The sequence below is a fragment of the Emydura macquarii genome, unplaced genomic scaffold, assembly GCF_026122565.2.
Source record: "Emydura macquarii macquarii isolate MOO-44397 ecotype Brisbane River unplaced genomic scaffold, CSIRO-AGI_Emac_v2 contig_306, whole genome shotgun sequence".
NCBI lineage: Eukaryota > Metazoa > Chordata > Testudines > Chelidae > Emydura > Emydura macquarii.
Window position 1 is genome coordinate 10,008,601 of NW_027130443.1, and position 21,755 is coordinate 10,030,355.

The 21,755-nt window shown below is 54.5% G+C and overlaps 1 protein-coding gene across 1 annotated transcript; it reads right to left on the reverse strand.

The window, feature by feature from the left end:
• Positions 1-351: 351 nt before the first annotated feature.
• Positions 352-20,273, reverse strand: LOC137157406 (granulocyte colony-stimulating factor receptor-like). Its single transcript, XM_067554669.1, has 16 exons — positions 20,223-20,273; positions 18,895-18,989; positions 11,464-11,811; positions 10,646-10,766; positions 10,197-10,378; positions 9,641-9,792; positions 8,881-9,061; positions 8,118-8,200; positions 6,859-7,078; positions 6,117-6,407; positions 5,003-5,104; positions 4,242-4,388; positions 4,021-4,161; positions 3,325-3,421; positions 2,075-2,156; positions 352-939 (listed from the first exon to the last, which is right to left on the reverse strand). The coding sequence occupies exons 2-16, from the start codon at positions 18,947-18,949 to the stop codon at positions 352-354; spliced, it is 2,790 nt and encodes a 929-aa protein (XP_067410770.1). The 5' UTR covers positions 18,950-18,989; positions 20,223-20,273.
• Positions 20,274-21,755: the final 1,482 nt, after the last annotated feature.

Genomic DNA, 21,755 nt, shown 5'->3' on the forward strand with positions numbered 1-21,755 from the left:
CGATCAGCAGGTTACGCTAGCGGGAAAGGATTGGCCCTGGCTGGCTAAGCATGGGGAAAAGCCAGCAGAGGCAGGGTAGGAAGAATCCTCCCTCTGCCCCTGACTGATGCATGGAGACCTGGCCCAACAGGCACGGGGGCTCCTTCAGGCCCCGTTTTCAGCCCTCCCTGGTACAATTCAGGCCCCGTTTTTACCAGCAGGGCTCGCATTCCCACCGCCGCGGGAGCTGGGCTCTGCACACTCGCACCACCCCTCTGCCCGGCGGGGTGAGAGTCTGCCGAGACAGTGTTATCACCCTCCCTCCTCCGTCATACACATGCCCGGGGAGCGGAAGTCTCTTTCCAAAGGCCATTAGGGTGTCCCTGGGCTGAGCGTGCCCGCAGAGTGGTCTCCATTAGGCGGGCTGTCTCCACATCCCTCCACAGCCAGACTTCTCAGGAGTGGAAACGCATCCAAGGAAGCCAGCCCTCCATCTGGCTGCTGGCAGCACTGCCAGCATGACCCACCCGGGGCCTCAGAGGATGGGCTTTGGAAGCAGATGCTCCAGCCAGGCGCATGGCTGGGACCAGAGATCTCTGGGCTCCGGGGGCCAGATTGGGGCCAGGGAGCACCCGAGTCTGGGGGCACGTCACCAGGATACACCCAGACGATCACTGCGGAATACTCCACCTTGCTTTGGTAACTGGCGGGTTCCGGGGATCTTGCCTGGGCGTGGTCTAGGGTGGTCACGTCTCCCAGGAGGAGGATGTTCTGGAGGGGCTGCTTGTATTTATCCCTGGCGGTAGAGGCCTCTGCTGTCCCTGTGCTTTCCAGGAAGGACTCGGGCAGCATCATCTCCTCCTGCTGGCCACAAATGATTCTCGAGGCCCCATGGCACAGGAAGTTGGAAAGTCCTGGTCCCTGCTGCTTGCTCTGCTCCGCTGAGAAGTTCCCCGAGTTCTGCAAGGGTGAGGAGGTTACATGGGAGCTGAGCAAATCAGCAATTGTTTGGGTCTAGGGGCGGAAAGGAAATGGTTTGGTTTGAATCGAAACGGAATCATTTGGGGTTTTTCTAACAAACAAACAAAAATTCCTTTTGGATTGAGCTAAAATGTTTTGTTTGACTCGAAACAATTTTGTCATCGCCCCCCCCCCCCCCCCAGTGGTTTGTTTCAGGTCATTTGTGGGTGTTTTTCACCCACTTTTTTTTTTTTTTTTTTAATTGCAAAATTTCAGCCGAAAACGCTGTTTGGAAACAAGAAGTTGAAACATTTCATTTAAAAAATGGCCAGAAAAGTGGTTTCGACTTTTTGAATTTTTCCCCCCTCCATTTTGTGTTTCCACACGAAACCATTGGCTGAATTCAACCCAAATTCATACGTCGTTTCGCTCTCTCCCAAATGCATTTTCAGCGAATTTACGATTCGCCCCCGTCTAGTTATGTGTACAACAGCTGGTGACCTGTGACCTTGGCAGCCAGCAGGTAAGTTACACGGGCCTCTCCTACCTCCTAACAACATGGTGGTACCAGCCAGTGGGTCACAAAGACAGGGGCCAAGGCCAGGGTGGCTGGCAAGCGGACTGGAAGCTTCCCTGTGGCGAGAACCCCCTGGGTGCCCATGGGTGAAGAGGTTCAGACACCCCCACCTTGAAGACCTTGAGGGGGCAGGACACATATTGCTAAGTTCAAGGGACTCATAACGCAGTGAGAGAACTGAGGTGGTGCAGTTGGACGATGGGCATCATTCGTGAAGGCTCAGCGCTCAGAGATGTCGAGTCTTTGGGGAAAAAGGCATTTTCTTGCCCCGTGGAAAGGGGGCTCTGTGAGAGGCCTGGAGATCTCCCAGCCTGGGTTGTCTCTCCTCATTCCGCTCCCTTCCACCACAATACTCTGTTCCTTGGAGCCACAACCCCCAGCTCTGATGGGTGGGCAGCAGCTCCCCGGCCACGGGACCGCCCCACGCAGCTATCTCGGGCATGCAGATACTTCTGCTTATTGGCCTCTTTTGGTTAATTAGCAACTTCCTGCTGGGAGCGGAGAGGCAGCTAATAAGTGGCATCCACCATCTCTCTATGCAGAAAAACATATACTCACCAGCCACATTTTTGGTGGCAGCCAGCTGGCCAGGTGGCTTTTAGCTGGGTCGGGGACTTGCGGCCACACGTAGCCCTGTATTCTGCAGAGGACAATAGCCAGCGTTGGTACGGAGACGACCACGGGGAGAAGGGACATGCCCCTCGCTGCATTCTTGCGACTAGCATGGTCCCCCCAGGGACTGGAGGCTTCTTAACTAAAGCCCTGAGACTGGGTCAGGAGGCACCGATGGGGCTGATCCAGTCAATGAGAGTCTGTCGTGGGTTTTGGAACAGGCCCTCTGAGCTTTACTGACCATGTCTGCGTTGCCTAGGCATGCTCCCGGCATTGACTAACCTTTCAAAGTCCAGTCCCAGCACGCACTGGGCTCAGGGGGGAAGCTTCATTTCTGGGAATGGACTCTCTTTGGTTGCTCCAAAGCCTTGGCAGGGGCTCTGCAGGGAACACTAAGATCATAGGGTGTTTTAAAGGGAAGGCGAAGGCCCTTTTGGAGGTAGGAAAATAACCATCTGCATAACTCTAACATCCCCCATTTCTACAGTGGCACTTTCCATCCCAGAGGGCTTGGCAAACTTCCCACCCCTAGCACTGACATGCAGACCCCGGGCTTCTGGAAAGGCAGATCCTAGGGACGACTCTGCCCTGGCTGGGGGAATAATCGGACTGGACCTTATAGATTTCTTCCATCTCTGACTTCTAGGAGTCCCCTCTAGGGAAACATGGCGGTTCTTTAACCGCACCCAGCAACCCGCATCCTGCGGCTCGGGACAATTTGTGAAGAGGAATGTTGCATCCAGCTAGAACAGCAGGAAGAATTTAGGGAGGCGGAAAGGGATGTAGGACACCAGGGCTAAATCTCCGTGGCGTGAAGGGCCAGGGGACCATTCATGGCCAAAAGCCGGCAGGAGGCTGAGTGTAAATCATCATCTACAGACGGATCCTGAAGCCTCACAGTAGCCCCTACACCATGCGGGGTACGGTCCGTAGTGCTGGCCCAGCCTTTGCTGTCACCCACAACCTGCCCCAGCACCATGCCGTCGCATTAGGCTCAGAACTGACTCAGCAATGGGGGGCTCTCTTCTCTAGCACCACTTCCTTGCAGCCCAGTACCTAGGCGTCCCTTGGAGGTCCCCCAGCCAATTACTAACCAGGCCTGCCCCTCCTTAGCGTGCAGGGTCTGATGCAGGGAAATACCCCTCACCCACAGGTACCCAGAAGGGCAGGCAGGATGGGACTCACAACACACATACAGCGGGTGCTTGAGGATGCAGGCCAGAGCTGTGGCGATCAGGAGGATGATTAGCCCCCCACACAGGGTGGAGAGCCACAGTTCAATCTCGCCGTGGTCTGGAAGGAAAGCAGGGAAAGGCAACAGCTATAGGTGCAGCGCTACTGGGGACCCAAGACAGACTCCCGTTCTCTGCTGCCCGCCACGGATCCTTTGCACCTGCACAAGGCGGGTGCAAGATGTGACCATGCTGGCTGGGGAGCACGTGACACTGGGGTACAAGGCAATGGAGAGCCAGGCCCTGGGAAGTCATCTGACACTGATGGGCGTCAAAATAGAGTGACAGATCTAAAGCCTCAGGAAGGCTGGGAACTCTGTCTAATACGGTGGGGGAGATGCTCAGCCCAAGGGGGAGGGGGCCAGTATGGGATACCCCAAGGGGACATAAACAGGAGCAAAGGGATGGAGTTGGGCAAAGGGGAAAATGGAGGCTGAAGGGCAGAGGTCGAGATCTATCCAGCCAAGGAACTGTCTGCCCCAAGGAAGCAGTGGAAGGCCCATAGGTTGACTGGAGCAGGTGCTGGCAGGAATCCATCCTGCCTCGGCCAAGGGACAGGCTAGACGTGCCCCAGCAGGTCTTTGCCATCTCATTTCTGTGGGTGCTGAACCCCTAACGCCCTAGTCCCGGGCATAGCGCCTGGGTCTCCACTTTCCTCACCGAAGCTACCGGTTCTGATGGAGTGGATAGAGCCCTGGGTGCTTCCCCCGCCGCTGGTGACGGAGATGCTCACCCCCACCACGGAGTCAGGGGCCAGGCCCACGATGAGGTAGCGATGGACGGAGCTGTTGACCACCACAGCTGTAAGACAGGAGATGCCTCTGTTTAGTCCCAGCTGGTGAGTCCGGGCCCGGCCCGCACGGATCACAAAGCCGCCTTACCCTGGGTGTCTTTCCCCTGCTCCTCGTAGGAGATGGTGTAGTGCTGGATGAAGCCGCCCCGCTCCTCCAGCGGGATCTCCTCCCACTGCACCTCCACCTGGGACGGCCAGACACGGGTGGGACGCAGAGTCGGGGCACGGAATGGAGCTGCGACCACACAGGGGGGGTGGGGAGGAAAGGGTTAACCAGCCCCATCCCAGACACTCAACGCCGAGGCCCTCCCTGTTCTTCATCCCCAGCTGCAGGATTTTAGGCTTTTCCTCAGAAGGATTTCAAAGCCTGCTACAAATATTAACCCTTTCCATCCCTCCCCGCAACGCCATTAATGCCCATTTTACCGATGGGGAAACAGAGGCCCGGAGCAGCAATGTGACTTGCCCAAGGCCGTGCAGCAGGTCAGTGGCAAAGCTGGGAACAGAACCTGGAGTCCTACCCTAACCACTAGACCCCACTCCCTCCTCCTCGCAGGAATGAAAGGTTCCAGACTGACAGAAACCAGAAGTTCCCAACTCCAAGTCTCCTAGGCTCCACCAAACCATCCTACGGGCTGGGGGAGGGAGGGAGGCGGAGCCCTAAGGTCAGCAGAAGACAACAATTGTCTATGCTCATCCTCATGCCAGACTAATCCTTCCCCAGCGTAGCCACTGGCGCTCTCCAGTGGCCCCCGCGCCCTTTCCCATGTCGCTGGCTGGGAGCGCCGCCAGGTTTCTTCTAGGGGTGGATGGGACCTGGCCGCACATGTCCCGACACTTGGCACCTACCAATCTGCTTGGAGTAAGCGCTTGCAGAGCCCGCAGCCCGGACGGCTCCGTCGCTCAGGGCAAAGACTGTCAGGTTGTAGAGATACCCCGGCTCAATCGCCTCTGCGGGAAGACAATGGCGACACGCGATGGTGAGACCGCCTGTCTCCTCCGCATCACGTCCCCAGGAGACGTGCACCCCAGAGCACAGCCCCGCTTCAGTCCCCCGTGGGATGGGAGACTGCAGGAGAGCTTTGGGGCAAGGTGGGGCCAAATAAGCAAGTGGATATTTCGCCAAGCTGGAGCGCGCACAACCAGAAGCTTCAACCCGCATGCTTCAGGGTATCCACTGATCACCCTACAGGATCAGGAAGGAATCCTTGCCCCTCCCCCCTGGTGCCTATGAAATTCTCAGCATCACCTACTGTTGGATCAGCCTGTTCCCAGCTGGTAATTCCTATGCTGGTGAGGCCAGTGTGTTTGCTACCAAACATCACCCCCAGCCTGGGGGAGTGGGAGGATGACAGGCAGAAGAGACTCAGTGACGAGGCTGCACTATCTCCCTCTCTCTCCTGCATCCTGTCCCCCGCCCCCCTGACCGCACGGTAATAAACTAAACCCTCAAGATGCTCATCATGGGCTCCATCCTCATGAGCTGAAGGGGGGCACTGATGCGCTCGACCTCCCCCCTGGCACCCTACAGCGCCTCACCCCCACCCTCACCTCTCCATTCTCGGTCCCACACTCCCCATCATCAGCCCCCTTCCTACCACCTCCCCCCATGCGGCCCAGCAAACCTCGTCTCTCCACCTTCTCCCCCCCCCACACTTCCTTCTGCCGTCACGCTGCACCCTCCTTTTTCTCCCTTGCAGCCCCTGCCTGAGCCCCTTCCACCAGAGTCACTCCGCAAGCAGTAGTAGGTTCTTATCCTCATCGGTTTCTAGAGGAGGATAAAGACCGATCTCCTGCTGGCTGCGTGCCGTGTGCACTGGCAGCGCTCTGCAGGGGCTTGTTCATGATACGAGGATCGATGTGATGTCCCGGCTAGGAATGGGGAGGAGGATTCAGCCTTGGCTTTCCCTCCCCTTCCCCTGACTTCTGGAACCGCTCCTCCACCTCCCCGCCCACCACTCACCTGCCAGGACCACCTTGCTGATGTTCCCCGGCTCATAGCTCCAGCTGCTGCTGTGCCCCCGGTTTTCGGATGCCCTGTCCCACTCGAAGATGTAGGCTGCTGCTGCGAAGCCGGGGGGATCCCACTGCAGGAGGAGGCTGCGGTCGCTTGCTGGGGAGACCAGGACCGGCAGCAGTGGCACTGCAAGCAGCACAGCGATAGAAGGGAGGGAGGCACACCCAGGGCTGGGCTTGAGAACCCCACGTTGCCCTAGGGCAGGGAGGGTTTGCTTCTCTCCCCCCCGACCCTGCACTAGAGGGGGAACGAGGGGCAGGTGGGGCGACGTCTCCCTTGTGGGCCCATTGCCTGGGAAGGGGGGGATGGGGCCGGCAGGGTCCCCAAGGGCTCGATTGCGCAAGGGGCCCGTGCTGTGTGAATGGGGCTCCCTGTTGTACCAGCCCCCTGGCAGGGGGTGCAGCTGAGACTTTCCCAGCCGCGGTCCCACTGTGGGCTCCATCCACCCCCACACGCATGAGAACCCTATGCCCCAATTCGCCTGCCCCACGTAGTGACAAGCACCTGATCCCCCTCACCCCCTCCAGGCACAGGACACCTCCCACGTCCCCCCTCTGCGTTTCCCGGCAGGTCTAACTCAACCGCACCACCAACGGCCGGCTCAGCCATCTCCCGGTCTTGCTAACAGCTTGGGAGTGAGACCTGGGATCCCTTTGCACTGTGGTGCAGAGATCAGCCTGGGCCTAACCTGCTGGGGCCTGCTCCGCTGGGATGGACAGCTTGGTGGCAGGGGATTCCCCCACCGCATTGCTGGCGGTGAGGAAGAAGATGTGTTCCTCCGAGGCCGGCAGCTCCAGGGCGCACTGCAGGGAGCGGGTGAGACATGCCAGGATGGCCGGCTGCCCCCTGCGTTGCCAGCGGAGGCTGTAGGTCAGGATTCTGCCGCTGGCTTCCTTTGACTGCAGGGGCTGGGAGGGAGAAAGCAACATCACATCACACTGAGCCTCAGGCTGGAGCAGGCGTTAGGGGGAGGCGGGGATGGGGAAGTGGGGTGGCTGAGTCTCCTGCTAGGACTGGACTGAAGAAAGGAAGGATGGCCAAAGCAGAACTGACTGAGGAATGACTCTCCCCCCCTCCCCCATTGCAACATGTTTTGAGTTTTCACTAAAAAACCCTCTTGATTTTCAGATTCTTGACCAAAAGCTGAAATTTTTTAAAAAGCAAAATGGACATTTTTTTGCAAAAAAAAACATCCAGAGAACAGCCGCCTTCTGGAAACAAACCAGCCGACCCCACACAAACATTCTGCTGTTTAATTTCCAAGCAGCTCTGACGTAATTGTGCACAGGGAATCCTCATCAAGCAGGTGTGTCTAGTGGGGTCCTGCAGGGATCGATTCTCGGCCCTACGCTATTTAACACTCTTATCAATGACCTGGAAAAGACGGTAAAATCACCACTGATCCAGTTTGCAGACGACTGTAAGACTGAGGGACTGGTGAATAACAAAGAGGACGGGTCACGGGTACGATCTGGATCACCTAGCACGTTGTGTGCAAGCAAGCAATGTGCATTGTAACACGGCTAAATGCAAACGTATACATCTAGGAACAAAGGACATAGGCCGCGCTTACAGGATGGGTGGGGTCATGGCCGATAATCAGCCGAACCTGAGTTCCCGTTGACGTTGTGCCAGAAGGACTAACGAGACTCTCGGATACATAAATAGGGGAATCTTGATTAGAGAGTATTAGGAGAGAGGTTATTTCACCTCCGGACTGGCACTGGTGCAACCGCTCCGGGAATACGGTGTCTATTTCTGGAGTCCGCTGATAAACTGGAAAAGGCTCAGCAAAGAACCACAAGGATGATTAAAAGATGAGCAAACCTACTTGATAAGAGACAGGCTTCAGGAGCTCGATCTATTTAACTCTGATCCCAGGCCTTTTTGACACAGGGCCCCTTCGCAGGCGGCGTGTCAGGGCTGGATCCTTGCCTGGCCCCTTACCTTCCACATCAGAACGATCTCACGCCTCTCGTCAGCGTCGGGCGTGGCTATTCTCCTCCAAAGAGCCGGCCCTCGGGATGGGGCTAGAAGGTGGCCACGGGCAGGCAATGCAGGAGATGCAAAGAAGAGAAATAAAGTCACAGCGAGAGGGTCCGGCAAGGAGGGAGTTCATAGCAGAGGGTACAGACAGCTCTCTGCTCCTACCTGGGGGAGATGGTACCAGACCCATCCCCCCCACTCCCGCAACCATCAGTGACCGGGGAGTTGGATTAACCCTTTGTGGCCATTATCGTTTGTGTTCCAGCAGCACTCAGCGAGTGGTGCGGTGGAGAGATGCAGCGAGTCCCTGCCCGGAGGAGCTGACAGTCTCCACGGGGGCACACACAGGGTGGCGGGAAGGGAAGCAACCTACAAGCAGGGAGATCGGGGTGACAGCAGGCCGATGGCTTGGGGGCGCCAGTTAAGTGCTGGCACGATCAGGGTTACCCGTGTTTATGCATGTGCCCGGGGGGCCTCAGGGAAGGGTGGGCCTGGTGCTCCAGAAATTTGGGGCAGAAGTGGGTGGGGGTGGGCGGTCAGGCCAGCCTGCTCTATCCCCCTCCCTGTCCACGCTGTCCCAGATCATGGCTTTCCCACTGGGGGGAGAATAGGGGGAACAGGAGCTGACATGGGACAGCTTGGGCTGAAAGGGGAGCCTTTACTGAAATACAAATCTCAGCCAACTGCGTGCAGGGGGGCTCGAGGCGTGAGCACGGCTTCCTACCCGCGGGGAGAGTCATCACAAAGCTGGCGGGGCTCCAGTCGCTCCAGGAGGGCCCCCCCTCGCTCCAGCGGAAGGCTTCGTTCTGGTAGATCGCTCGCACCTGGACGGAGTAGTTGGTGAATGGCGAGACTCCGCAGATGTCCTTCGACGGGGGCGCGTCCTCTGCCGCTGTGAAATCCACCTTGGCGGGGGGGACGGGACGGGGAAGGGTTGTTTTGGTTTTTTTTTTAAGCCCTTCTTGTATCTTTGCAGCTCGCCTGATTCTGCCCCCCCAGCACAGATCTGCTGTGGAGAGCGGGCGGCTGTGGGGTGCTAGGCGGCGGATCAAACCCGCTAGCGTCTCTTCACTGGCAGCGTCTTTTCAAGCTGGGCTCTTTCCTCCCCGGTAACCCCAGCCAAGGGGCATTGGGGGTGACCGGCAACCGCTTCTCCGTGACACAGGAACCGGAGTCAGCAGGACACTTGAGATTAGTGGAAGGACTTGAGCTAATGGGACGGCCGCCATGTTGGCTGGTGCACCGGGGACCGAACCAGGGTCCTTCAGAACTAAATGCAAGAGCTGCTGCACCTAGGCTGTGCCTGTCACAGGCTCATCCTGTAACACCCCCGGATTAAACAGGAGGGGGCTAATCACAGGGATAGTTCGACGAGGGTCTGCCGCGTCCCTAACACACACCCCAGCCCCAGCAGGAGGAGGGGACAACAGCAATGACCCCTGTTTAACAGGGATAACTAACTCATCCAACCAACAGCCACCCACCTGCAGCCAGGACGCCTCGTCCACATCGCGGTACCGGATCTCATACCGCGCGTCCGTCACACGCAGCAGCTCCTCGTTGGGCTGCCACCAGGCTACGCAAAAGCAGTCGCTCCTGTCTGCCGTGGCGCTGACCTCCGGGGAGCTCAGCTTCACTGGGAGAGGAAAACCACAAGCGTCGGCAGCATTTCTGCACGCGCCGTCCCCTCAGCCCCGTCCCAGAAGCAAGCAGTGACCCTCAGCCCCGTCCCAGAAGTGCAGAGGGGGAGGCAAGGCCCCAGGACACACGGGGAGTCGGTGGCGGAGTCAGGACTAGATCCTGGATCTTCTGAATGAGATCCCAGTGCCTTCCCCCCGGGCCATGTCGCAGGAAAGGTTGATCTCTCACTACCTCCAGCTCAGCCCAGGAATCCACGCTGGCCCAAGTTGTTCATAGAAAGGTCAGAACCAAATCGGACCTCAGAACCCTCCGCCTGTGATTCTAGTCCAGGGGACAGGCCTGCCCTGGCTCGGTTTGGGTCAGCGCCACTGTACCCCTCCCGCAGTGATCAGGTCTTACCAATGCTCATTCCGTGCATGCACTTGTCTGGGGCGCTGGCATGGCCCAGCGGATTCACGGCCGTTAGCCTGACTTTGAAAGCGGCGAAGAGGTTCTCCACAGGGATGGTGCAGGAAGAGCTCTCCCGGCTGGAGAGACACGTCCCGGCGTCTCTGAACTTCCAGAGGCAGGGCCCTGCTTCTCTGAGAGGGAGAGAGCCCAGGTTAGCAGCTGCCGGTTCCAAGAGTGTGACTGATGGATCCTCCCCCGTGAGGATGCAGATCCAACCCATCCTCACACCTGCCAGCATTGGACAGCTCTAAGCAGGGATGTCCGGGGGTGGGGAAGCAATAGCTATATCTGCAGTTTATAGGGACAATCTCTTTTGATCCTCAGGTGTTGGGGTATCAATCCCTCCCCCCTCTCGCTCCCCTGCCCCCCTCACGCTTACAGCCACACGGAGAACTCACTCGGTGATGTGGAGGGTATATGTGGTTGGAAGGTAGGTCTCTGGCCCGGGGTCCCAGTAGCAGGTGATGTTTCCCTCCCAGAGGCTGACGCAATACTCCACCTGCAGATCTCCTGGCGGGACTTCAGAACGAGAAAAGAAATAGCCAGTAGAACCTGAGTCTGGGGCTGGAGGGGCCAGCTCTGACCGCAGGGCGCTGGGGCTGATCCCAGAGCATCTTCAGAGCTGGGCGACAGCTGGATTTTCTGTTTCATGGGAAGCTCCCTGGCTTCTATTATTTTCTTCCCCGTTCCAGAACAAAACCAAAACTTGACACCTCCCGGGAAATGTAATCCCGGGAAAAAGCAGGGACAGAAAAAAGCGCATTTCTGGTCAATCAGAACGTTTCACTCCGATTTCAACGTGCACGCGTGAGAACCAACAACTACGACATTTCAAAACGTGACACTAACAGTGGTTTTGAGACGGAAAATTGAAATGTCACATCCTGAGAAGGCATCGGAACGGGGCGCTGGCTGCCCCCCTGAAACGTCACCAAAATCAACATTTGCCTGGAACCTTTTGCTTTGGACAACTCATCGCTTTCCAGCTGATGGGAAAGTTCCAGCCAGCCCTGCCCACAACTCCAGAACAAACCAATGGGCTTGGCAGGGGCTCAGCACCTCTGCTAACCAGGCTGAGCACCCCCTATCCTCACGGCTGCCCATGAGAGCTGAGCATCCTCAGTGCTTTCCAGGATGGGCCCTTATCCAGCCCTCCTATCAAACCTAGAGCACCTCTCTCCTTCCCCCACCAGGAAGCGAAGGGAACTGCACCCACCTCCAGCCTGGTACTCAGCCATCCCCAGCAGGTGCAGACTGCTCCCATGAGGCAGGTAACAGCTCAGCTGCCCCCGGGGCTGCTCCGCCCAGAGAACCGTGACGGCAGCCACTGTGCCGTTTCCTGCAATGCTCTGGCTCAGCGGCAGCTGCCTGGTCTCTCCGTTCAGTCTCCAGATGATATCGCCCAGGCGGGGGGGACCACTCTGCAGGCAGCTGGGGTCGAGGAAGCAGGAGGCCGTCAACAGGGTGCCGAGGCAGGCCACCGTGGGGTGCAGGCTTAGCATGCCACAGCTGGGCAGCGGAGTAGGGACTCTGCTGCCAGGGCCATGCCACGTGCTGTTTGCTCCTGGGGAGAAAGACAGGACAGCTCAAAAGTGGGGAGCTGGGAAGGGTCTCCCTCAAGCAGCTGCACTTTCTCTATGGGCTCCCAAGACTCTGAGAAGCCAGAATGTGCCCGCTTTGGGCTTTGTTCTTGGCTCGGTTTAGCCTTTGCTCCATCCCCATTTCTAGGATGCTGAACCTGCAGTGACAGGCTGCAGGGGACATGCTCAGTGCTTGACCTGACCAGTGCAATTACCAGGTAAGCCCTAAAACAAGAGGAGCTGCTAGGTTTCCTGATTACTCTTGATTTAAGCGGGGACAGCAGGTGAAACTGACAGGGTGTATTCTGCTCTCTGCAGCAGGTTTTCATGGTAGGGAATCAGTCTGTGCGACAGTTTTCCCCTCTATAAAGTCCTCATGATAAAATACTCATCTCTAGGACTGCCCACTGAAACCTTCCTCCCTGTTGATCTTAGACAGACAGACAGACAGTCTGTTCACCACTCGGAAGCCAATGATCTGCAAAAGCTTGTTTTCCATCAAGCAAACGGTGACTAGCTGGCATATCACGCCAATTTCTTATGAGGAAGGCTCATGAAAAGGGCCTCAATGTGAATTTCCTTTGCAAAGCCAAACAGTCATTCATTTGCCTTTCGTCGGTCAGTGGAAATGGACAGATATATATATATATGTGTGCTGGACAAGATACACTCCCTGCCCCAAAGAGTTTGCAATCGAAATAGATAAAACATACAAAGAGCGGGAGGCGAATAACTAGGAGGGCTGCTATTAAATATCTTTGTAGAGAAATTTATATATTTCCCCACCATCGCCCAGACAATTTGTTCAAATCGGGGCTGAGGAAGTGGAAAGGCACCACAAAAGTAACACACTCCGGACAATGAAATGTATAAATGTCACGTAACCCGCCAAATAACTGGCATGTGATTTATTGCGTACAGCCAGTCGTCACGACTAGGCCTCTAATGGGAACAGAAACACTGACTGTCTCACAGGGATTTTGCGAGGATTAAGGCTCGTATTTTTCAGTGAAAAAGTTCCAAGTATTATAAATCACCTACCCCAATCCTTTATATAAAACACCAAGAGTCAGGCTCCCAAAAATCTTAAGATTGGCTTAAAAAAATCATGTAAGAGCTCATAATACATTTCCTCCCCTAACATTCTTCCCACTCCAATACTGGTGTACAGGGAAGAAACTAATCTCTGCCATCCTCTGTCATTAGCTGCTGCTTCCATTTGCTCTATGGTGCTGAGATCAACTGTTCCGCTCTCCCTGCTATAGGTTCTTCTTAAGATTTCTCCTGGGCGCCCTCATTTCCTCTCACCAGTTGGTTTCCACTTGACACCTTCACGGCGAGTTTGTGTTGGCATCTGGAGCCAGTATGTCCAGTACTTCCTTCCGATTCCGCGGGAGATGAGCTGCTGGTTGGTAGTTTCTCGGATCTCTTTGCTGGTGATGACGGCTTTCCAACCGACACCCAGAATCATTCGGAGGCACTTATAGAAGATATCTTGTTTTCTCTCTGACATTTTGGTGGATCTCCAGCTCTCAGAGCTGTATGTTAGCACTGCAACTACGTTCAAATTCAAAATCCGCAGCTGTGTTCTAGTGCTAGGCATCTTTCATTTCCATACGTTGTTGAGTTTAGTAAATGCTGTGGAAGCCTTTTCTATCCTGGATGTCACTTCCTCCTGGAAATCTCTATCGCCCAATATGATGCTGCCTAGGCAAATGAATCATTCCTACTTTCCTGATTTTTGTTATCATCTTCTTTTTATTCGCCAGCTGGGTTTTGAGCCATTAGAGTTCACATTTTCAAACTATTCTCCACAACCTTGAGGGCTAGATACTTGCATTAAAAAAAAGTAAGGTGAGATTCCCATGCAATCCTCTACGTCTAGGAGTAAGGATGTTGAGGAAAAACCATCAGTTATAGCAAGAATTGGTAACACTGAATGATTGTTAGGTTTCCAGAGATTTGCACAAAAGTGTTTAATGTGCAGAGCTGGTTAAAAACTGGAAATTGAGTGGGAAATTCCGATATTTTGGGGGGGGGGGGGGAGAGGTGAGGGAGGGAAATCACTGTGAATTGAGACAAAATGTCAAAGTTCCAACATTTCCCAGAAAAAGGAAACTCGGGAAATGTTTTGATGGTCCTGAATCAAATTTTTTATTTCAACCTCATTGTTTTGATTTTTATATTTTAAATACAAAATTCACACACCTCTTCTTACATTCCTATAAATTACATAAACATGTTAAAACATAATACAAAAAAATGAAAGAAAACAGAACAGTCTAAATGAAGTGTTTTTACTTTTCCTCTTCCAAAATTTAATTGAAATCGACACAGTTTTGCAAAACTTTCAAAGGAAATGGCATTTCCGAGCGAAAACTGTTCTGCTGCAAAGTTTTCAGCCAACTCTATTGAAGGATGTGAACAGAGCGGAAGTTAGCTGGTGCAGTACCCATTTGTGCACAGTACGTAGAGCCTGGGGAAAGAATCTAGAAAGGCCCTCAATGAGTTTTTCGTGAATGTGCTTGATTCAGGCTCTAGTTAGATCCTAGCAACTGCTTACCCCAACCGAAGTACAAGGATCTGCTTTGAGGCCCCACCACTTTCAAGACTGCATTTGTCCAAATGGAGGCAGTTTCTGGCCTAAAAGCTGGTGAAATCATGTCCAATCCCTTATTCAAAAAGGGCACATACGGTTTTGCTTTGATCATTTCATCAAACATCAGCCACTCACTCATTAAAGAGTCAGATAAATCTGCATCCCCCTTTGCATGTGCCCAGCCTGGGGAAGGCAGAGAGCTGGACAGAGGACACACGGTCCAGTCTGTAGTAACAGCTACTAAACTTGCCATCTTGCAGCTTGTCACAAAAGGATGCTCATCAAAGTCCAGTATCAACTAGAACATCTGATTGTTCTGCAGGCAGCCAGGGACAGGGGGGAGGCAGAAAGGGGTGGTGGAAGGAAAAAGAAACAAGTCTGGGAGCCAAATCCCCTGCCAGTGGCACTTGCAGACATACATACAATGTGCAGTTTGCCCCAGACCCCCCATTTGAGAAGGCCCCCAAATTGAGCAGCATTGCAACCTGGCACATGGGGGTCGCAGAGCCACTCAACTCATCCAGGGGAGCAGATGGGCCAAACCAGAGTGGCACTGTGACCCAGTGCACCAAGTCGCAATGCCCTGAGCAGGGAGCCCTGCAGGACAGGAGTAGCCACAGCGGGGGGAGCGGGGGGCAGGCTCACTCTCCAACCCAGCAAGGTCTGAGCGTGGTGCGGACTCAGAAGGCAGGGCACTGGGGCCAGCGGCTGGGGTTGGTGGTGAAGTCTGGGATCCCCCGTGGAAAGTTTCCGAGAGCACCCCGTTCCCAGCCCGTGTAAATCAGCACAGCTCTGTCAACGTCCATGGAGTTACTCTGTTCACACCGGCCAATGATCACCCCGCTCTCGTTTGCATAGAGGTGTATTTCACAGGCACACCATTAACAGTGTTTAGATCAGACGTAGAACCAAGGGGGTGACCGTTTGCCCTTATTAAAGACCCCACGCACATCCCCCAGAGCAGGGCACTAACACCTAGGCAACCTTCCTTTGCCCCCCTCCCATGCGTAAGCATTATGATACAGTCTTTAATTACACAATCATTTCTCCCCCTACGCAGCCCCTGCCTGCGTCGGGGGGACCTGCAGGGCATAAACAAGGGCTGTGCAGTGAAAGAGGCTGCTGTCTGCAGGAGCCCTGTCTCATTTGTTGCAGAAGATGGAAGGTGTGCAGTGAATGAGGCAGGCGATTGCAGGAAGAAGGACCGTTACAGCACCTGAACGCTGCCTTAGAGAATTGTTCAATAGTGCCATAATTAGAGTTATTGTTCTTCAGGACTTTGTTAATTGCTGCCCCTTCCCCATTCTTCGGCCTACCAAGAATGATAGAGGTGGGCGATGCTGCAGCTCTGCTAACCAGATCCCGGGGGTTTCTAGTGTCCCCCACGTCCCTCTTTTGTTTCTTCTGATTTTCGCCAAAACAAACAGAATCCTGCCTGTTCTCTGAGACTTTGGAATTGCTTCTTGGCAAAGTTATTGGGTCACATCCAAAGTGACAGAGCAACGTCTTCTAATTGAGCGGACGGGCTTCCCAAACGTGGCCAATGAAGCACACGCACAGAAGGGCTGAGTTCAGGCTGCCCGAATCCTGGTGTTTCCTAACTTCTGACTGCTTGACTTTGCCACCTTCATAATGCTCTTTGAACGTCGCTTCTGAGTGTGTCGTAATACAAAGGGAGATACATAGCGGGGGGTGGCCAAACTCACTGACCCTTGGCGCCGCGTACAATAACCTTGAGATGTTCGAGAGCTGCAAGACACGCACAACTTTTACACGTGCGTTTTTTAAAATATGTACACCCTACCTACTGTTTCACAGCTAATTACTGCAAGAGCTAGAGGCCTTGTGGGTCTCCATCCTGGATCGTGGGGCATCTGTCCTGCGGTGGGGAGCAGAGTCTTGAGGCTTCTGCCCCATGGAGGTGGAGAATGGGGCTCCGCGAGCGGCACTTGAGCCGTCAAAGAGCCGCATGCGGCTTGCAAGCTGCTGTTTGGCCACCCCAAAGCAACCCCTGCACCGTACACGCAGGTCACTCCTGGGGAGCGGGTGCGAGACAAACCACATTAGTGACGTCACTGAATACAGGGCTGGAAGGCGCTCAGTACTACACTGCCCTCCTCACTGGAAGAGCCGCACTAGAACAGGAGCTCAGGTTAGATGGTCAGAATGGTCCCTTCTGGCCCTCCGAGCCTACGACTAGAACATTATTCCAGCCTGCCAGATCAATGCAACTCAGCCAGAGACATGTCTGTATCCAGAGACACGTCCCCAGTGCCGGAGTGGTTTGGCTGCCTTCCCTGGCCCCGACCCAGCAACGGCGTCCTTTCTTCTCTCCACACTCTTCACTTCAGCAGATCCGCTCCAGCATCTGTTAGGAAATGGAGAAAAGCAGCAGCACGGACGCCGACGTCACACGGAGAGAAAGCAAAGGGGCCGTTCTGCACCTGATGGTACAAAGGGGCAGAGGTAGCCAGTTCCCCTACCCCGTCTCCAACACGAGCAGGTGTCAGTGTCCGTGACAGCCAGATTGCCGTCTGTCTTTACTGCAGCTGCCCATGGCTCCCAGTGAGTACCCGGACTCTCAAGTGGGTGGGAGAAAGGATTAGCTGGCCGTGTGGGAGCGGGGCTCATCTCAGGAGAGAGAGAGTTCGCAAGGTATTGTCGCACACATCCCTGCTCCTCTGTAGGCCGAGCCTGCCTGGAAGCAGACAGCTGGCTGGATTAGAGGCTCATTGTTCCACCTGGATGAGAGAATTTCGCAGCTGTGCAGGGTTCTACGGGCAGGCGGCAGCACTGGAAAGAAGATGAGGGAAGATTCTCCCTCCGCTGCACAAAGACCTGCAGGATCTGTAATGAACACAACCGGGCAGAGCCTTATTTTTACCTCCCATCTGAAAGAGAGAGTGTCTCCAGCTGCCCAGCGCCCCCTGTGGCATCATGCCAGGATTCAGTGCCAACTCCAAAAGAAGAGCCCCACCTACGTTTTCTGTGGAGATCTGCCATCCAGGCCCAGCCCTGCTTTGATTCTTCCAGGCATCTCAGCCCAACACAAGGGCCAGGTTCTCCAGGAGTAACTGCCTCAGGGATTGACCGTTAACCAGAGACCAAAGCTGAAAGCAAACTCCCCCACAGTTCCTTCCACCCAGGACCGTGTGTGTAACCAAAACATCACAAACGTTTCTCCCAAGACTAAAACCTTGCTCGCACGCTAAGAACTTGGAAGACTCTGTAGCAGCATTGCCTGCCCTAACATCGTAAAGAATACATAAAACTGATAGCATCTGGCACTTCAGCATTCCCAGCATTTTGAATGAGGCACGTTTTTCTTTATATAAGTGAGGACAAGAGCCACTTGTCTAACTCACAAGGGCATCGAAAGATTGAATTAGCCCATTGAAGTGGTAAAGCACTATAAGGTAATATTCATCCTGTACAGAGGGCTAGCATAAGCTCCATGCATCACCTAGGTACCTCCTGTGGGATTTAAGTGGGGTGGAAACTTGGTGATGACCATCCACCCAGGGGTGTATGTCACCTTCTTTAAGTGAGATGGATCCTCAGGTGATGTATATTCAAACTATATCAATTTCCAGCCTCGGCGGATTTGCCCCTTCCTCCCATACGGAGCATAGAAATCTCCTGAAATAGTGTAATAGCTTAAATAAGCTCCATCCATTGCTGGATAGGTGGGAATGGCATTTTTTCCTTCTCCAAACATACCAGTACGGCCTAATTGGGAAGAATGGACTTCCGTGGTGGGAGGTACTTTATTTCCCCACCGTCAGGGCCAATCTGGAGTGTTGGGATGCCACGTCCACCTGCCTGCTAATCCCGGCATATTTTTTCCACCAAGAACTTGAAAACCTTTCAGCGTTAATCAAAAGCAAATCCCTGCAGAGCCTGGGAGCGGGGCTGGGCCCTACGCCAGTAACATACACAATGTACCTTCTGGTTCAGAAAGACCGGGGGGTTGCTTCAAATATGTAACAGAACAGCAGAATTGCCCAAGAGAAACAAAACAGCAGCAGCAAAGGGAGGTCCTGGAAATAGCAGTAATTCGTGGAAGAAAAGCCATCACATTACTAAAGCATCTTGAGCTGGAATAAACAAACTCATCAGAGCTGTCAGCAAGTGTGAGGGCCAGAGGTGACCTGCTCCATCCCATTCAGCCTCTTCCCTTGCTCCCATTTCCCACCTCTGTTCAAAATTGTTTGTGCTCCTCTGAGTATTTCTTCGTTTCCCTGAGCCTGCTTTGGGGTCGGTTCTCCGTGATTCCTCTCCTGCGCTTGAGAAAGGGATGGGGATGCAGGGGGATAAGGTGGCCTTAAGCCACTTTTGCATTCACTGTATCCTTTGGCTTTGCTGCATGGACGCCAGTGAGTGTTAGAGCAGCCCAGAGGTTGCTCTAATGTACACCCCGCTGCTCCTGCCCCTCCCCACCCTTTGCCCCCTCTTCTCTCTTTCTTACCTGACTCGGCGATGACAAGTGAGAACATCCAGGACAGCATCAGATTCAGCCCCATTCTCAAGGTCTCTCCATGAATTACAGCTTTGGTGGAAAACCTTTTAAAAAAAATAAATGGGGGGTGGGAGGAGAAAGAGGATAAAAGGAGACCTGGGGGTCTGATCCTGATCTCCCTTACCCCAGTGTGAATCAGGAGTAACACCACTGAAGCCAGTTAACGTATCCCCCATTCACACCAGGGTAAGAGGAGGCCTTGACCCTCAGAAAGCTGCAAGTGTCTCAGCAAGGCAACAGGTTTCAGCAAGAATTTCCTCCCAAGTCCCCCCGGCTGTGGATAAGCCAGTCCAGAAAGTTACGCACAGGAGCCGCTTTAATGCCACGAACCTGTAAGGAGCGCCCAGATACCATGGTGATGGGCATGGGATAAGAACCTAAATAAATAGGATAGCCACTTTATCTCTGTGTGCCTCAGTTCTTCCACTGTAAAATGGGGCTAATCCTCCCTCTCTCACATCCGGCGTCCGTCTGGGCGTTTTGGATTGTAAGCTCTTTGGGACAGGGCCTGCTTCTCGCAGTATGTTTGTACACAGGGGCCCTGATCTTGACTGAGACCTCCAGGCGCTACAGTGTGTACAGGGGGGTGCAGCCCCATGGGATGCTCCTTGCTCTCTCTCACACAGGGAGAGTTTGGGGGCTGGGGAAGCCTGGCCGGTGATTTCACATCTGCACGGATCCACCAGCCCTGTAGAATTAGGGGCTTCCGAGCCACAGACACTAATGCAGTCCCACCCTGCCACCGTATGCCTCAGGGTCTGGTCAGCCTGCCTAGGAAGTAGCCTGCAAACAGGCAGCAGCCTGTGGGGGGCAGACACAGCGCCTCCCCGTGGGCGCTCCCGGGAGGGCATCAAAAGAAAAAGCAGCCTATTTTGGATGCCGGCCAAGAAGGCATTTCCCTGGCGCTGGGACGGCTGCCCTCAGGCTGATGGCACCCAGGGGAGGTTTCTGACACCAGGAACGCAGCCCTTGGAGCGGCGCATGCCATCAGCAGCCCTGCTGTAATTAAACGAGTCCCTAGTAGCATCTCCAGCTCAGGCAGCAATGGGTTTAAACCCCCCTTCGCTGAACAGCAGCCAACTGCAGAGCGTGGCTAGAGTGCTGGAAACCACATTAACCTCGTCCAAGCACAGCACGAAGGGATGAAATGCTGCTGCTAGGTCTGTCAGTGCCAGCGGGAGACAAAGACTGGACTGAAGCCATCCTTTGCTTAGCAAGCCCCTGGGCCGACCAGTTCCCCTCGTCGTCCGGCAGATCTCACTGAGACTAGATCCCACCGTGGGTTGGGACATCGGCAAACCAGATGGAAGCTTCGCACGAAAGCCTGGTCTCTCTGCCCTCCGTCGAGACCTGCTTGCGCTTCTCTTCCCAGAGGTGCATTTGGTGACTATTCTTTTCCCTCGGCCGCTTTAATAAACATCAGCCGCAGACTCCAACAGGAAGCAGAGGAAATGCACTGGCCCTTTGGCCGTAAAGCTTTTGGGAGGGGGTGGGGGGAAAGAAAATTAAAATCCAAGCCCAAAAGTCAGAGTTCTCCTGCTCCTGGCTAGAATTAAATTCTAATTAGACGGCAGCTCGGTCAAAGGGGAGTTTGCCTGAATGATGAACTCCAGTGAGTACAGCAAGTTACTGGCATTTCAACGATTTTAATATTTGTTATAGACGAAAGTTTTATGGGCAATCAAGCCCAGATGTCTACTGAAGCTTTAGTCATTGTAATACTTTGCACTCACGTGGCTCTCTTTTGACACGGATAGCACTTCAGACACTAATTACAGACTCGCTGCCTCCCCCCCACACCCTGTGAACGAGGGCCATGTTACTGCTCCATTGTTAGACAAGGAAGCTGAGGCGTGAAGTAGGGGAAGTGACTTGCCCAAGGATGCTTGTTGAGTCAGTGGCAGAGCTGGGAATAAAACCCCAGAGCCCCAGCACCCAGTCCTGGTGGCTCCGGAGCCTCGGACCACTTTGCGTCCCTAGAACGATTGAGAACATTAGCCAGCCTTTTCAGACTCGTCTGCTTCAAGTCATGCTCCTAACTGAGATGTAGGAGCCCAGGTAAAGGGGAGATGACTTAAATACAGAGCGAAAAGCTTTCCTTATGGCACCTGAATCGGAACGTTTCGGCCATTGCCCGGGGTTCAAGAAGGAAAATTCCAGCATGGGAGCATACACAAAACCCCAGCTTCCCCCTGGGTCTCTGGTGCAGGAACAAAAAGTTGTTACAGACAGACACGCACGGTCCAGCCCAGCACCTGATCCAGCCCGCTCAAGTCAACAGAAAGACCCTAGCAGGCTTCAGTGGATTTTGGATCAGGCCCCACGCGAGCAACTGCCAGTTCAAAGCCCCTGGGAAGGGGGAAGCCCTGGGGTTGTTTGGTTTGTCCAGGTGGCTGCAGGTCCCTGTGCCCTCCCTCTGCCGCCCCTTCTGCTCATTGCTGTGGATTACGGTGATTTGACCCAGCGGCTCAGCTCCGCGGCAGGCCTGCTCACCAGTCCCAAGAGCAGCAGCAGCACAGCTGATCTCTCTTTTCCTCGATTCCTGTTGGTAGCTGGTGAACCTGGCGCTGCCATGTGCTCCCCCCGGCCCTGACGGTGCTGTTCCGGCTCCAGTGCCGACACAGCAAGTCTTGCTAGGACTGGGACTGGAGAAGCTCTAACGGTTCCCACTGCCAGCATCCTGCCCCACCTCCTGCCCCACGCCCGGGTGGGCAGAGCTGGGAATGGAGCAGCTGCTTACTGCCTCTTAGCTAACACCCCCAGACCATTCCTTACTGCCCCTCCTGATGGAACTAGGGCCATGGTTCTCA